The 17672-nt window shown below is 39.7% G+C and overlaps 1 protein-coding gene and 1 pseudogene across 2 annotated transcripts; both read right to left on the bottom strand.

The window, feature by feature from the left end:
• Window positions 1-56: 56 nt before the first annotated feature.
• On the bottom strand, window positions 57-6066 carry LOC144656375 (cholinesterase-like). The gene is made up of 5 exons (XM_078516600.1): window positions 5557-6066; window positions 3190-3443; window positions 2266-2982; window positions 1409-1635; window positions 57-745 (listed from the first exon to the last, which is right to left on the bottom strand). Exons 1-5 carry the CDS (start codon window positions 5873-5875, stop codon window positions 520-522), a joined length of 1743 nt encoding a protein of 580 aa, XP_078372726.1. The 5' UTR covers window positions 5876-6066; the 3' UTR covers window positions 57-519.
• Window positions 6067-6202: 136 nt separating this feature from the next.
• Window positions 6203-16768, bottom strand: LOC144656376 (neuroligin-4, X-linked-like; annotated as a pseudogene). The gene is made up of 5 exons (XR_013571297.1): window positions 16317-16768; window positions 11441-11694; window positions 9204-9923; window positions 8354-8580; window positions 6203-6904 (listed from the first exon to the last, which is right to left on the bottom strand). The product of XR_013571297.1 is annotated as a neuroligin-4, X-linked-like (transcript).
• Window positions 16769-17672: the final 904 nt, after the last annotated feature.

The raw sequence follows: 17672 nt of genomic DNA, 5'->3' as shown, positions 1-17672 counted from the left end.
GAAGGGAAAATACTAAAGAATATAGGGCAACCTAAGTTTTAATCATCTACCGTAAGTGCCGCAGTCATGGACCAGTACACAACTTTTATTTCTAGTTCTACATACATTTTTCGCCAAGTCAGATGAGCAACCTAATACATACTCCTCTAACAGTTACCCTGGATTATGTTGTTTTATTGTTAATTGACTTTGGAGTCAGAGATAGATTTACATTCAAAAAATTAGTCTGAGCGTCGCTTGAACGTCGTTCTCAATTTTACGTTTTAACATACATTCTCCCCAGATACTCCTTAATGCAGGTGTGGATCAATTTGGGTGGATTTCAACAGGGAACCATAAAATCAAAAAAATTATTAAAACGATTCAAACAATTGTTGCGCAGAAACACTAAAACAAAACTATTTTCTTGGCCAAAATTTTGTTTGGGTTTGGGCGCACTTCAAAGGATCGGAATAGAAATTACATGCGAGAAGTCCTCCCCTACGTTTTATAGAAACCCTCCTTATTTTGTTTATAGTTTCACAATTCGTCCTTAGGTGTACTTAGTACAGTTTCTTTCTCCTCCATGGCCATTTTCTCGAACTCGAGCACTTTTGGAACAACTTTATTCCAAAACGCCACTTTATCTGCCCTGAATCTACTCTTCACCCTCGGTGTCAAATCGATGACGAGATATTCCTGCTCCTGTTCGGTAAACTTTGGCCAAATGACTGGAGAAGAACCAGAATCGGGTGGATTTGGAGACCTGGAAGAAAACAAACAAATGCGCAACTTTAATTAAACCAAGTTCTTACTAAGATTTTGCTTATAACTAACAAATTTGGGGAGCAGTGATGGCGCAGTGATCAGAGAGCTCGCCTCCCACCGATGTGGCCTGGGCTCGATTCCGGCCCGGTGTCATAGGTGGGTTGAGTACGTCGTTGTTTCTTGCCTTGAAAACCAGCTTTAGCTAGTAGGGGACCCGCATGAAAACCAGCTAAAGTTGATGTGGCTTCCGCTCTAAATAAAGGCAATTTAATTAACGTCTACGCTCTCGCTATTTTTGCAATCGCGCGAGGCGAACGGTCAACTGTGAATACCATTACGGCACTGGATGTCGCAGTAACAATTAACCAAAAAGTGGTAATTGTAGTATGTCTACATGGTGTTTATCTCTAGCGAGAACTGTCATGTTACTTGGCACACATGCAGCTAATTTGGTGGCTATGCCTACTGAATAACAACTCTACTATAATTGACAACTGGATGAGTTTACAGTCATATTTGACTGAAATTATGTATCAGGAGAGAAAAGCACACATTCAAATAGTTCAAATAATACAACTATCTCTATGAGTACTAAGAACGTTTAGACGAAAAAAAAAAAACATTTTAAATTGTTAAATCCCATGTGCAATTCACTTCTTACCCATACTTGGCAAAGTCCGTCCACAGTTTCATAACGTACAAACTCAACCCCTTTTCTATCTCTGAATACTTCATTACAAGGGCCATTAGGAAGGGCTCATGTATGTCCTTGAAAGGTGCGCCAAACACAAATGGAAGGTCCATCGCGTGCGACACACCGATCCAATCAGGTGAATGTGAATACACTGCTAGGTGGTCGAACACATAAACATAGGGCTGTCGTCCATTCTGTCAATTCAAAATATATCAAAAATAAATCAAGAAACTGATGCCCAGGCTAAACGAGCTCAAACTCTCGCTCTCATTTGGCGTAAAACCCCCGCAAGCTCTGTTCCACTTTCGCGATCTATCGGCTTTTCTCTTCGTATTTAAATTTAAGTCTGTTCAAATTTTTGTGAGAGTCGACAAGACTCTTGTCTCACTCGTGACGTGATTTTTGTCAACTCTTGTGTACAGTCATCCTTGATTGGCCCCGCTTGAATGATAGTCGAGGCTGAAAGTTTAAATCAAAAAATCTTGGTGACTCTTGTCCTGGTTATCCCGTTTGTAACTGGGTTACAATATTTGGGAACCTAAAATTGTTACTTACAAAGTAACTTAGTGCCAAATTAATTTCATTTTCTCAGTTTGTCCACTAAGTTCAAAAGCTTTTTGTTTATTTTTTAAAGCTAAGAGTAAAATTGAAGACCTCAATATTGTGTGAAAATGTTACCACATTTTAATAAGAATGTTCCTGTCTTGATCAAAAACCTGTTGATGAGAGGCAAAAACACTAAAGTTTGGAATTTCAATTGTCATTTCCTGCGAACTGGCAAAAATTCCTAGTTTTTCGTAATTTTATTTAGATGTGCTTCTTACCTTTGCCAAAGCGTTGGCTTCCAGCATGGCAGGCGCAACAAAAGCTGAATCGCCAAAACAATGCATAAACAAACGAAGAATGGCGAATCGGTTGTGTGGATCAGAGTGGTTTGTGTACTCAAAAATAGCCATGTCTTCGACAGTGCTACTTCTCTTTCGAGCATACAGCATTTCACCACTTAAAATGGAGTAGAACGTCTCTTGATCTAGCCCATCTTGGAACAGTCCAGGTGGCCGTATCAATGGTAACAACGCACCTTCGTTTGTGGTAACGCCAGTTATGACATCAACATCAGGATGGAATTTGCCTTTCTCAAACAGGACTTCTGGCAGATCAGGTAAAACTTCTCCATCAACTGTAGGGCCTATTATATCCAACGGGCCACTGTAGCTGCCACCCCAAATTCCCATTTGGCCGATTAGAATGTCGTGAACATCTTTGCCTCGCACGCAGTCAACAAGATCTGGTCCCAAACTGCAGTTTATAACTTTAGCAAATAGCTCTAACTGCCTTGGCTTGGTAACTTTGCCCCTATACATAGGTGTCGAGGATGCACCGCTCTGCATTATGGCTCTCTGAAACAATCCTTTGGACAATGGCGAGACTAAATGAAGAGAGACGCTCATACCTCCCGCACTTTGACCAAATATGGTCACTTTATTTGGGTCACCGCCAAAACGTGCAATGTTGGCTTGAACCCACTTTAATGCCAGGATCTGCAGTTACAAAGATAAATGAAAACATCGATTAACATTAAGGCAGCTTAGTAAAGTGGCGATTATTTTCGGTTTTAGCAACATGTGGCGACAAGGAGTATTTTTGTCCTTCTGGATGGGATGGGCAGTTAACATATCTCATGCAGTTGAACCTCAAATGTGATAGGCTTTGAGTACGTTAAAGGAATTCAAACGTCACTCCCTTACCTGATCCAATATCGCATAATTCCCTTTGATATCAGTTCCAGGGATGTTGAAAAAGCCAAGTACTCCCAAGCGATAGTTGATGGTCACAACTATGACGTCATTGAAGGATGCCAGGACTGCACCAGGATAATCAGTAGAAGATCCTAGAGAGAATGCTCCGCCATGAATCCACACCATCACCGCCATCTTTTCGTCAGGTTTGATAGTTGTTGGGACAAATACGTTAAGGAAAAGACAATCCTCGCTATTCCGCTCTGCATGAGGAAAGATAATGACCGACTTAAAATTTTAAAATTGTCCTCACATTAAAGGTGCTACTCATTGATTTTCGAGACAACTGACTTTGTGTTGTCAGATAATTCAGCACTGCGCAAGGCATGTGGATAGTGGGAGTATGATCTTATTTCTCCCACCTCAGTGATCCAGCACTTGTGGTACACAAGGCGAATATCTCGAGACGAGAGCACCAGTAGTCAATCTAACAGCAATATTGTATGCATATTTAAAGGGACACTGTCCGGGTTGATTAATGGTATTTTAATAAGTATAATCTGTAGTTTGAAATAAACTTGCTTTGTTATCTTGCAATAGAAAGAAAAAAATGCCAAAAGTGGTAAACGCAAAAAAATATCAACTAAAAAGAAAAAAATAATGATTCACAGATTCGAAATTTCACCAGAATGGCAGTTTTGATTTCTTTACATCCTGTCAAAAAAAAATCAAATTTGATGAACTGTAATCCACTACTTCTTCCCCTCTACTTCTTTCCCAAAATACTTGTTCTTTTTTGCTCTGTAGAATATTTTTATCTAATTTCTTTGTATATTTGGTGGTATCAGGCATTATAATTGAAAACTGAAAAAATAGAACTTTGGATAATCGGCCAGGGCCAGGTTGCATAAAGGTCGGGACACACTAGGCGACAAGTCGCTGCAACACGTCAAGGGGACAAGTTGCTGCGACATGTTGCCTCGTGTGACATGGTGCATTCTTGCGACAATCTCTGTCGCTGCGATGTGTCGCATGAATTCAAACCAGTTTGAATTTGTGCGACACTTCGCAGCGACAAAATGAGCGATAGCAGCGTTGTCACAGCGTGTGTACACGCCTGCGACAAATCGCTGCGACAAAATTTAAATTAACCAATGAGAGAGCTTCATGTATTTTTTTATTAAATTGGAAAACCAGTCACATTTCCACTCTTCAAATTGCGCTGTGTGTGCAACGAACAAACGCTTTGTCACACCGACATCTTTTGATGTAGTACACACGAAGCGACTTGTCGCATAGACCTGTCGCCTAGTGTCCCCCGACCTTAAAGCAACTTTCCCACTTTAAAAGACTAAGTGGGATTTTTTGCAAGTGGCCGGTTTCTGCTTTCCTAAGGATTTTTTCACACCGGTATTGCTTTTCCCATACTCTTCAATCTATTTTCGTCTGAATTATACATGATAGGGTGCATGAAGACCTTCAGGAACACAGGGAATGGTTGCAGAAAATCCCACTTAATCGTATGTTGCTTTTATCAACCGAGCCCAAGACACTATCCGTTTAAGTCCACTCAGAAGTAAATTCACGTTGCGTCAATTAATGTGTTTTTATGTGTTTTAAAAGACTTTTAAAGAAGCATGTCACGATTGCCGCGGTCGGAGCATACTGAAACAGTTAGCCGACATATGCAACGTTGTAATGGCACCTATCATTGCTTCCTTTTAGTATGTTGTTTCGAAAGTGTTCAGGAATCTATTAATTTGGGTTCCCTTCTCTATGAAGATAATTTTGAACATCTTAAATGAAAATGTTACAGTGACATATCTTAACAGTATCTTAAAATTAATATGCATCAGTATTGGCATCTGGAACAAAAATTCTGTTTTGTTACAACAACAATAATTTGAATTACAAAGAGAATTTGACGTGCGTGTTTTTTTAAACAATAGGTATTGCTGTAGCAAATGGCGTCCATTAAATAAACCCTCTTGAGCTCTGTGGCATGTTTCATGGAGAATGAAGATAGTGATTCCTTAATATAATGGATCGATTGATGAATGAACAAATGCCAAATATTTATTTAACTTTTCTCATTCGTTGAGAGTCTTTGGGATTTGGGATTACATTACTTAATATTCAGAAACCCTTAGATAACATATATTATATTTGGTCTCGTCCGACCATTTTTCACTAATAGAAGGAGTCACGCAAACTCTAAACCCTCTTTAAAAGAGGGTTTAGAGTTTGCGTGACTCCTTCCATAATTTCTATTTGCATACTTCTGATTATTAACCGTAGAGCCATACGGCTCTTTTACTTCGGATAGGATGCTGACCCACAATAACTGATATAAAAATTATTAGTCTTTACATATACCTGGTATTCCGGGCAGCAACGGCTGCACACACGAGGCTCCAAACTCTGTAGCATGTCTAGTTCCAGACCAAGATTTGGCAGGTTTAGGAGCTGCAAACCTTAATTCTCCGACCGGTGGTTCAGCATATGGGATACCAAGATACTCGTGCACTGTTTTGCCGTGTGGAAGAGTCTCAATCTTGCCAACAACTGCACCAGACTCGATCTGCACGACGGGGGAACGTTGGCCATCGTCAAGTTCCGCTCGGGTTGATTTCGATGCAAAAAGGACAGCACAGGTCACGGATATGCAAAGAACACGAGATACAACAAACGACATACCGAAGACTCAAAGAGGACTATTCTGTTATCATCAAAGGAAATTTTTTGGGAGGTTTTTAAGCAATCGCGTTCTGCACGTTAAAATCTCGACCAATATTGATACATGTCGGGTCACGGCACTAAGTGGTTATTGACAGCCATGTCATCCGGAAAGCAATTTGATAATCACTCGTGTTGTTTTTGATGGTGTATTGTAAGGGGAAGATTGGAGTGGACTGGCAAAACAAGGATTAAGAAAACGAAGACTACTAAGAAAAATGGAGGAAAAAAATTAAGAACCAGTGTAAAGAATGAAGACCAGATCAATAAAATGACGTACTCCACCATATAAAACTAGGAATATTTCTGTGAAAACTTAAATAATCTGACAAGTCTGCGAGTCATTTTGTGATGAATTTTAAACCTGGTCTGAGATCATTCAGCTGTCCTATGTTAACAGAAAAATATTACAAATTGGCACGAAGAAGAGGTTTTAAAAAGGACGCACTGTCGGCCAACCCAATCCAATATTTGTAAACACGTTAGACAAGAATTCTAGAAAAACACATTTTAATACAGAAAAAGGCAAACAAGTTCACTGCCTTCAGTAGCTTATCTAGTGCGACCTTCCGCGTGAGGGAAGGACAGCTGTTGGTAACTGACGTTTCAACAACCTCAGTCTAGATAGTAGTCTGAAGATGACTTCCGGTCATGTTGTTGAAACGCCGGTCAGTCACCATCAGCAGTCCTCTTAGAATTATACCCTCACCCGGACGACCACACTTAACACACAAATGCGATTTTTCCGAATTAGTCACTCTAAACCTTTTACAATTTATCCTTTGGTGTTTTCTCTTCAGTTTTCGCTTTCTCTGCTTGTTTAAGCTCCAGCAGTTTCGGAACAATTTCATTCCAAAACGCCACCTTTTCTGCCCTGAACCTACGTTCCACCCTCGGTTTCACGTCAAGGACGAGATACGCCTGCTCTTGCTCCGTAAATTTGGGCCACATGATTGGAGATGGAGCAGAATTGGGTGGATTTGGAGAACTGGAAGAAAAATCAATCAACTTTTTAAAATTTAAGCAGCATGTACAGTTCTAGGGTTAAACTTTGTTTCAATTGTTGTAGCAAAGCGCAACATTTCTGCAATGCGGACAACAATTTTTTTTTGTATTTAAAAATACCGACGTGGCATGGAAGAGCAATCAATATGCTTGTTTTTGATACGCAGCTAAATCAACAGGCCAAATGTCGCTAACCAAGTGGTGTCTGAACTTCGATTTTGCAACTTAGCTTTAGTACGGTACATATACATACATATCATTTTTGATAAGGCAGGTCTGATGAGGCAACCTTAAGGCTGGTGTGGACCTGCCATTATCCATTGCATGATATGTATATGTATGTACCGTACTAAAGCTAAGTTGCAAAATCGAAGTTCGGAGCACCACTTGGTTAGCGACATTTGGCCTGTTGCTTTAGCTGCGTATCAAAAACAAGCATATTGATTGCTCTTCCATGCCACGAAATCAGCGGCCACAAATACAAAAAAAAAATTGTTGTCCGCATTGTAGAAATGTTGCGCTTTTCTTACAACAATTGAAACAAAAGTTTAACCCTAGAACTGTACATGCTGCTTAAATTTTAAAAAGTTGATTAATTTTTCTTCCAGTTCTCAAATCCACCAATTCTGCTCATCTCCAATCATGTGGCCTACAAATTTGAACTTGGAAACGAGATCTCGTCGACGTGAAACCGAGGAGGTGGAACGTAGGTTCAAACAGAAAACGGAATGAATTGTTCCAAAACGCCACCTTTTCTGCCCTGAACCTACGTTCCACCCTCGGTTTCACGTCAAGGACGAGATACGCCTGCTCTTGCTCCGTAAATTTGGGCCACATGATTGGAGATGGAGCAGAATTGGGTGGATTTGGAGAACTGGAAGAAAAATCAATCAACTTTTTAAAATTTAAGCAGCATGTACAGTTCTAGGGTTAAACTTTGTTTCAATTGTTGTAGCAAAGCGCAACATTTCTGCAATGCGGACAACAATTTTTTTTTTGTATTTAAAAATACCGACGTGGCATGGAAGAGCAATCAATATGCTTGTTTTTGATACGCAGCTAAATCAACAGGCCAAATGTCGCTAACCAAGTGGTGTCTGAACTTCGATTTTGCAACTTAGCTTTAGTACGGTACATATACATACATATCATTTTTGATAAGGCAGGTCTGATGAGGCAACCTTAAGGCTGGTGTGGACCTGCCATTATATGCCTATTAACCTATTATTATGCCTATTAACTACTTTCTATAAAAACTAAACGAAATCTAAACAAGGAAAGAACTAAAACAATATAAAGTCTGGGTCATTTGAAGAAATTAAACATGCCCCTTTTTCAAATTGAATTAGGTCAAGAGTACTGGAGGCGTTTATTGTCGGCCATGTATTATGTAGTGTCATTTACTTCAATTTACATCATACTATTTTCTTACCTATATTTTGCAAAGTCAGTCCACAGCCTCATAACATACAAACTGAATCCCTTTTCTATTTCAGAGTACGTAGTTGTAAGGATGTTAGTGAATGGTTCAGGGATGTTCTTGAATGGTGCGCCAAACACAAATGGGACGTCTGTGCCATGAATTACACCAAGCCAGTCGGGCAGTGGTGAATACACTGGTCGATGGTCGAACAAGTACACATAAGGTGGTCGTCCTCCCTGTCAGCACAAACAGAATATAATTAAAGATCTCATCGAGAAACCATTTTGCATGAAGTATGAGTAGGGGAAATGATAATATTGCGATGCATTAAATCAACAGCAGTTAAAACTAATCTTAAAGTTTGCCGAACTGTTACTTTGCTCCAAAAGAAAGGTTATCAGTTGATTGAGTTTTCTGATTATCAGCTTGCTGGGAATTCCCAACGCAAAATGACTGAGACAGTAAAGCTCGAAAAGCTTTGCAGGCTATATTTCTCCCGCTATCCCTTACCCTTTTATATACCATTTAGACAGAAAAGGCCCCTTTCGTAGACCTAGGCCTGTTACTGAATAAAAGTTACCCATATAATATACCAAAAAAACATGACAGATGCCTAAAAAAGGAAGTCTTGATGCCATTTTTATGTAGCGCATAATATATTTAAATGATACAGCTAAAATATTTTAATTGAAGGTCCCTTTAAATACCTAAATGATCGATTTCCCTATCTTTTCTCATACCTAAACTTGTTAAATCCCTACCCTTTTATATACCTGAAGCATGAAAAAGATACCCCTTTCGAGCTGAGCCTCCCTGTATAGGCTATTATAGGGAGTAACCCCCAGGGCTATATTCGTACCTTTGCCAAAGCCTTTGCCTCCGAAATGACGTGTGCAACAACGCTTGAGTCGCTGTTGCTATCGATCATCAGTTGTCGAACGGCGACTTTGTTACCAGGGTCTGCATGGTTGATGTATTAATACAAAATTGAGTCTTCGATAATTTTGCTCTTGTCCCGAGCATACATCATCCCATTCCTGACAGCGAACTCAAATACCTCTTTCTTTATACCATCTTTGACCTGGTCGTATGGTATGACCATTGCAGCAAAAACACCTTCGCTGGAGGTAAAACCAGACATGACGTTAACATCGCCGTGGAATTGACCTGTTTTATACAGGATTTCAGGTAGATCTGGTAAAAACTGGCCATCAACTATAGGTCCTACTATATCTTGTGGGCCAACGTAGCTATCAAGAATTGTGATCCCATTTTGGCCTTGTAGAATGTCTTTGACGGTCTTACCACGGACGCAGTCAACAAGATCTGGTCCCAAGCTGCAGTTTGTAGTCTTGGAAAACAACTCTAGCTGCACTAACTTGGTGACTTTTCCATTATAAAGTGGCGATGAGGATGCACTGCTCTGTATAATGGCTCTGTGAAACAATCCTTTAGACAATGGCGAGATTAAATGAAGGGAAACACTTATTGCTCCCGCGCTCACACTAAATATGGTCACCTTGTCAGGATCACCACCAAAACTTGCAATGTTAGCTTGAACCCACTTTAATGCCAGTACCTGCAGTCATGAACGTCAATTAAGGTGGCTCGAGCCAGTTTTTTTCTAGCGATATCTATCAACTTTGAAACCCTCATACTTAAAGGGATTAATGTCAATGACAAAGCCATTATATCACATAAATTACACATAGACTAAACTGCAATATGATATAAATTTTTGGGAGATCGGAATAAATATCACGTGACAATGACGTCACACAGGTTTTAGCTCTGAATCGAATTTTAGCCCGTAACCGCATATGCATTTTCTCTCGAGATCCTCCACGCTACGTATACCTTGAGTGTTTGCCTTCAGCTCTGCGGAGTTTCATCCAAATCTACAAGAGGAATTTTAAAATATCTTGGAATATCTTTTTCGATGGTATAATTTATGCATTAAGGCCAAGCGTAGTCATTTCACGTGTGGTGCACAGGAATTCGATGTTGTGCTCAACTCGAAACAATAGGGAATCCCAGAGCACAAAATTATTCAAAACTAAGAGATCGCTTCAATATTTACTCAATTTTGCGTTTATATTAGACAACCTTTATAGAGGTTTTCAATGAGCATGAAATTCAGGGATTGTGTAGTGTACTGATCAATTGCCACCCTGAAAAATTTTGGAGAAAATTCATCGACGAGTTTTGAAATAATCGCTTTTTTTGCGAAAGTAGGCGTAAAATTGGTATATAGAGCTAAACATTGAGCTTCACTATGATTCATATATTTCATATTTTTCAAAATCGCGCAAGTCTACCTACTTCTTACGGTTTGGATATCGGATATGGGACATTTTTAAAACGAATGAGTGCTAAAGCCTCTCATTAAACAAAAAAGAACCAATTTTTGTCTTTAATTTACGCATAAATTATACATCCAAAAAAGAAATTCCAAGATATTTTAAAATTCCTCTTGTAGATTTGGATGAAACTCCGCAGAGCTGAAGGCAAACACCCAAGGTATACGTAGCGTGGAGGATCTCGAGAGAAAGTGCGGCTAATGGCTAAAATTCGATTCAGAGCTAAAACCTGTGTGACGTCATTGTCACGTGATATTTATTGCGATTTCCCAAAAATTAATGTCATATTGCAGTTTAGTCTATGTGTAAACCATGTGATATACTGGATATGTCATTGACATTAATCCCTTTAAGTATGAGGGTTTCAAAGTTGATAGGTATCGCTAGCAAAAAACTGGGTCGAGCCACCTTAAAGCAATAATTAATCATTGTAAAAATGTAAGTGGGTTGCTGTTAACAGCCCCGTACCTGGGATTTTTTGTCTGCGGGGGCCAGCTCCGCTTAACTCCGCTGCGGGGACAAACTCCAATATAGCTACAAGAAATAGCCCAGCAAAATCAAACACTATGTTAGAAATTTAGTTTTCCTGGCGGGGGCAACTGCCCCCTCCCCCCCCCCCCCCACCCCGCTAGGTAAGGCCCTGATTAACTAAGTTGACTGTAATGCGAGTGGATCTGAGAGGCTGCCGCTGCCGTCACGACTTGTTCTGATTTTAAGATATCAAATCATATCATACCTGATCCAACATCCCATAATTTCCTTTTAAGTCAGTGCCAGGAGCGTTGAAGAAGCCAAGCACTCCTAGACGATAGTTGATTGACACAACGATGACGTCATTGAAGGTCGCTAAAATCCCAGCAGGATAATCAGAAGCAGTACCATAAGAAAACGCGCCGCCATGAATCCACACCATCACCGCCATCTTGTCATTGGGTTTGTTGGTTGATGGAACAAAGACGTTGAGAAAAATACAATTCTCACTGTTTTTCCCTGAATGAAGAAAAAAGTGTCACGGCAATCCACTGTCAATCACCTCTTCCTGTCTCAATAGTGCAATAATTATTCTCAGCTCAGCGTTTCTTAGCATAATACTTTGTAATTTTATTACATGCAAATGACAGCTTAATTGCTCGTCTGATATTTTCAATCCTCACTGTTTTTCCCTGAATGAAGAAAAAAGTGTTATCAATCCACTGTCAACCACCTCTTCCTGTCGTAATCAGTGGCGGATCCAGACCTTCAGCTAAGGGGGGGGGGGGGGGCCGCTTGACTATGAATATTGAATTCTGCGAAGAAAATTCCGGGACTTCAGAGAAAATTCGCTATTTCCGAAAAAATAAGGGGGTACGGGCCCCGCGGCACTTCAAAGTGGATCTGCCACTGGTAATAGTGCAATAATTATTCTCAGCTCAGCGTTTTTTGGCATTATACTATGTAATTTTATTACATGCCTATGACAGCTTAATTGCCCGTCTAATATTCTCTTTGTATTGGACTGGGTAAAAATTTCGTGCATATTTTTCTATCAAATAGTCGTGTAACAACAGGTCACTCATTTTCGAGGCTTGCTCGATCGTGACCTCAACGGAAAAATATCGCTCAGGCCGCTGCGCATGATTCGTACAGCTGTCCATTCTCGTCACCAGAGTTCACGATCCTTCTGGTCTGCGCCCGCAGACCAGAAGGATCATGAATTTTTTGCACAAGGCCTCCCTGCTTGGTTAACAAAGTATATATTTATATTTTCCACGCATCGTCAGTTTCGCCCCACTGAGCCAAATCATTATTATGGCTTAATTTAAGGCGACATTCACGCAAGCTTCTATGCATGATGTAGACCTGTGAGAGCCAAGCTTGCGTGACATCTTTCAAACTACTCGATTACCCTTTGTTGCATGCATAATATTTACCAATTCCAAGATCTCGGATTTTTTTTCTTATACTAGTCCAGGAAAGTTAACGCGATTTGATACCGTGAGGTCAAAATGCTTGCAACAGAATTTTTATTATCAGGGATGTTTTCGTCAATGACTCTAGATAAACATATTAAAAGTCAACAAAAATCAACCCAGGGGAAATAAGAAAAAAATGAAAGTTTTTTAACTCTCTCATTTTGCCCTTAGACGCCATGTTTTATGCTAATTAGTTTTATCACAGATAAGTTTTAAAAGTGTTTTTAAAGGGCAAAAAATGCTTCGGTTTGCTAATCGAAGATCCTCGCTACGAAATGATACTATTACTATTACACTATTAACTACTGTTACGAAGTTCAAAAATCATTTTTAGCTCTACAGGGAACTTTGATATTACATATCTGCAAAGTACAGTGTAAACTAAGGGCTATAACCCATTCAATCACGTTCTAAGGAAATAGATGTTAGCATATACTTTATAATGTTAGCTCGCTCCAATTTTGCGTTAAAGCTGACAATAGAGTATAAGGCGACACCGGTTTCCTAAAAGATTAGTAGGGTAGAGTTTATGTACGGCAGGTCACGAGCAAGTCCCGCCAGTGCCTTTATCCAAACTTCAGATAAAGCTATTTATTTTAAGCAATGCTTTTTGATAACGCCTGATAAAATTATTTAAGAAGGAAGAGTAAACCGAATATCACAGTACAACTACTCCAAGGTCCAGCGGCCTCTAACCTATTATGATCTTAGCGCTTGAAAGGCAATTACTCCCAAAGGTGAACCAAAAATACTGACAGACACTATATGGAAAGTCTCTCCTTTTTTAAATGGCCACGACCTGGTTGGTCAAATGGTACATAAGGCAAACGATCCGGGGAAAGCAACTGCAGTATTCCTGCCTATTATTGACTTAGATCCGTCCAACATGCCCTGTACTTATTCCACCCTATTCTTTCTATCTGAACAAGCAAGAAACCAGCACGTGCCACAACATTTGATCAGCCCTTGTGGTGAAAGGCTTGGACTTTCATTACAAATGAGCCACTAAGCAGATATTTATTGTCTGTGGTGTAACGAATAAGTAGTCTAAACACTGAGCTACTTTGGCTTTGGCATAGAAAACTTAAGTTATGGAGAATATGCTAAGTGGAAAGGCACAAGCGAGAGCTCGCAGGGGCCATTTTTTTGGTTTGACGAAGCGCTTAATATTGTTCTTATTGCAGATGCGCTTCAGGTTCATTACCCAAAATTTTGTATACCACAAACGTCGTCTGCAGCAAAATTTCATTACCTTCTCGTGTACTACCAGGTGCAACTTTGGACTGGAAATCAAGAGCTTCCACCGTGTGACTGGAGATGGAAAGATTGTGATACAGAGAACGTCGGGGCAGCAGTGGATGCCTTATGACTTAATTTTCACAACTGAGGCGGCAGGCGTTTTTAAACGTGGGTGCGGGGGGGGGGGGGGGGAGGCCGTTGTACACCAAGGCAGATGCCACCCCCAGGGCCTACATGTAACAACCCCATGGGGGGGGGACTACAGACCCACCTTCCCCCTCTGCTCCGCCGCTGTTAATTACTGTACAGTTAGAAAGGTACTGATAGATAATCAGGTGTTAGTATATGATAGTCCAGTTACTGACTAGCAAGGGTTGAAAAATTACCATTTTAATGAAATTAAAATGTTAATTTTAGAAAATAACATTTTTTGTTAAATATTTGTTGGAAAACGGTCCATGATGGCATTTAAATGTACACTGCACTTAACAGACCTTGTTTTTACATGTTAAGTGCAACTAAAAGTGGGAAATGCGTTGACAGAACAGTTTACAATGGCTAATTAGCATAAAAACATGGTAGTCGTTAATACGTGGATTTTTTACGTATTTCCCATGAGCAGGAGGGCATTTTGCGTGCGCATGCGTGTAACCGCTGTACAAAGACCGCGTGATCTTGGGAATAAAAATGGCGCGGAAGATTCAAACTTTGTTTTTTGTACTGTTTATCGTCACATAATTTAATATAGACCTAAATTTCGCTAAGAAAAATTGTTTTGTGTGTGGCAAGGCTCTTATAAAGCAGATTTTCTGGCCAGCTTCGGGATCGTTGTTGCAAATAATGGGAAAATATGTGGGACAGGTAGGAAAGCCTTCACCGACAAAAATTAAACAGGCCGTAAAAAGAGAAAAACATTTATCCGTGTGCTGGAGTGTGATATATTAGGATCAAAACTTCACATCAAATCAATTGCTGTAATACAGGCAGAGTGCGAGCAATATTATAGCTTGTCGGGAGATTTTTTGCCTAAAGGGACGGCCACCAAAGAAAAGGGTTTTCCCTGAGGGGAACGACATGTTTGGGTGTTCTGCACATGATAATGCAGCTCACTGATGACTCCAAAGCAAAGCCAACTTGCCCTCGACTGGCAAACAGGGTTTCCTGGAACAAGAACTGCAGTTCTTTAAAACACATTTAGGCGACACAGAAGTAAAACAGCCTTTATAACAGAATGAACATCAAACTTAATGAAATAAACGTTGAATGAAAAATTGAAAATAACATTGTTTATAGTTAAAAATTATTTCTTAAGCCATTTTATACAGCAGTTATTAGAACGTTTCTGAAAAATATATATATAGCTTGTTCGTTTCATGCTATTTTTTGACTGGTGATCAAGGCTAGATTTTGATAAAGGAGCCAAAAATGTACTAATTAACATAGTAAAATGTAAACAAATAGTCTACCAGCAAAGAATTACCATAACACTTTAAAATTAAGACCGATCGCAGTAATTATTTTCTTGTTCAACAGAATAATTGTGGTATCATCGAAATGTGAAGTTATTTTGACCAATGCTCACGTTTAAGGAAATAATCACAAACGATAGTTTCTCTGTTAGGATAAACCAGCGAGAACGTACGTTAAAGAAAGCTAAAAATTTCCACAATTGACCATTTTTTAACGCTACCTTCGCAGCATTAGACGATAGTTTAAGTACTTCAGGCTCCATATATCATCGGTAGACGCTGGAGATCAAGGCTAGATTTTGAGATATTTGCATTGTGAGAACGACTAAATTGTAGTTTTATGACAAATCTGAACAAAATCATGACCACTCGCTCAAACCCGGGATACTTGATTATAACATCGTATAGTTAAAATTGCTGTTTTATACTTTAGTACTAAGTAGCCGTAGCGCTTTGTCCGTTTAGATCTTCCGGCTATTAAAAACATGGGCAAGGTATTTAGGTTCTCGACATTCGGTCGCCATTTTGTCCACGTGCAATGTTTAATACACATAGCCAAAGTCGATCAGATAAACAGCACGCCGACACCAAACTTTGCTTGTTGTTGTCAGAAGATAAAGCAAGGACTCTTAGTATTGTATACAGCAAGCAAAACTTAAAACACGTTTCATTTTGAGCTAGAAATTAGGCCATAAATTGTGGAAAATATGTAAACAATCGATAGCAGAACTTCTCTGTCGTGCGCACTAGTCCATATCGACGCATGCGCACGCAAAATGCCCTCCTGCTTTTCCCATGAGTTGATTTTTGTTGACTTTTAGTATGTTAACATACATGCCTCAAAAGCAAACAATGTAAAAAGAAAAATTATGTTGCAAGCATTTTGACCTCCTGGCATAACTTTACTGGGCTATACCATGAAATAAAATGTTCATCCAATTAAGTTACATACCTGACTGAATTTTAGATATGCCAGGTAGAGGCAATGGATTCTGCGGACACGAAGCTCCATACGCTGTAGCGTGTTTATTTCCAGACCAAGGTTTGACGGGCTTTGGAGCTGCAAACCTCAATTCTCCCACTGGAGGTTCAGCATAAGGGATACCAAGATACTCGTGCACTGATTTGCCGTGTGGAAGAGTCTCAATTTTACCAACAACTGCACCGGACGCGGTCTGCACGACGGGGGATTGCTGGTCCTCGCCGAGTTTACCTTGGGTTGATTTCGTTAGCAAAAGGACAGTACATGTCACGGTTATGCAAACGACATGAAATGCCGGCATATTAAAGACAGGGAGAAGAGTACGCTTCTCTTTCTTCTTAAATGTAATAATGTTATACCTGGGAGTCTAAAGCAACCACTTGATCTGCACTGATCAAAAAGCAGAATATCACATCACATGATCTTTTAAAGGTAATTTGAATTTCTAATCACCAAAGGTTGAGGGCAAGTTGGAATCACACTGGAGTGGACTGCCAAAGTAAGGACTAGCAAACTGACAGCAGCGTTGTAAAATTAGGAATTGTGAATTTGTTTCCCCAGATTTTTTGTTAGACTTGCTCCAAGTCGACCTCGTATAAATGGATGAGCGCCAGAAGCGATCGATAGCCAGTGACCAACCAGAGAAAAAATGATTAAAAGGACTTTGAGAAAGTCTAATTTTTGGTAAGAGAATCATTTTTCAGTTCTCACTTTAAGTACCGGCAGGCGCAGTCGGGCCAGATTTTAAGTGTCAGTCCCGCTTAAGGCGGGGGTAAATATGAATTTGAGCGAAGTTTTAGGAGGGTTTAAGAGAGGAAAGGGGAAAGAAAATTGTTTTTGAAACACCACCAGACAGGTGACCCCAACGCAAGAGCACTTTAGGTTGTCAGGGAGGCAAACTAGTGTTAAGGCTTTCCACAAGTTGCTCGAAATTTCCCAAAAAGTTGCCCGTAATTTCTCAAAAAGTTGCTCAAAAGTTGCTCCAAAAGTCCAAAAAAGTTTCTTTTGATAATAAAAGTTGCTCCAAAGTTGCTCCAAAAAATCCAAAACACTGCTTCTAATCAAGAGAATTTCTCTAAATATATGCTAATTTCCCTTTGAGGGTAAGATTTCTAAGCAGTTTTATTCGATTTTACAGCAAAAGAAGTATCTAAATGACATATTAAGGGGAAAATTTGTTAAATAACAAGGATTTCTTTAACTGAGAAAAATCGTGAAAATATCGATGACGTCATATTTGCTGACGAGTTTTGTAATGTTTTAATACAGAATGAGCCGAAAGTTGAAACGTCTTCACTTTTTCCTCGAAAGTCTTCGGCAAACTTC

Source organism: Oculina patagonica, chromosome 6 (assembly GCF_052425735.1).
Source record: "Oculina patagonica isolate OP01 chromosome 6, crgOcupat, whole genome shotgun sequence".
Taxonomy (NCBI): domain Eukaryota; kingdom Metazoa; phylum Cnidaria; class Anthozoa; order Scleractinia; family Oculinidae; genus Oculina; species Oculina patagonica.
This window is presented reverse-complemented; position numbering and strand designations above follow the sequence as displayed.

Coding starts and splice junctions, on each gene's coding strand:
- LOC144656375 (XM_078516600.1), bottom strand. CDS start 5,875: ATGTCGTTTGTTGTATCTCGTGTTCTTTGCATATCCGTGACCTGTGCT. Junction 3,444..5,556: donor GTTGCTGCCCGGAATACCAG/GTATATGTAAAG, acceptor TTCCTCATGCAG/AGCGGAATAGCGAGGATTGT. Junction 1,636..2,265: donor AAGCCAACGCTTTGGCAAAG/GTAAGAAGCACA, acceptor TTGAATTGACAG/AATGGACGACAGCCCTATGT.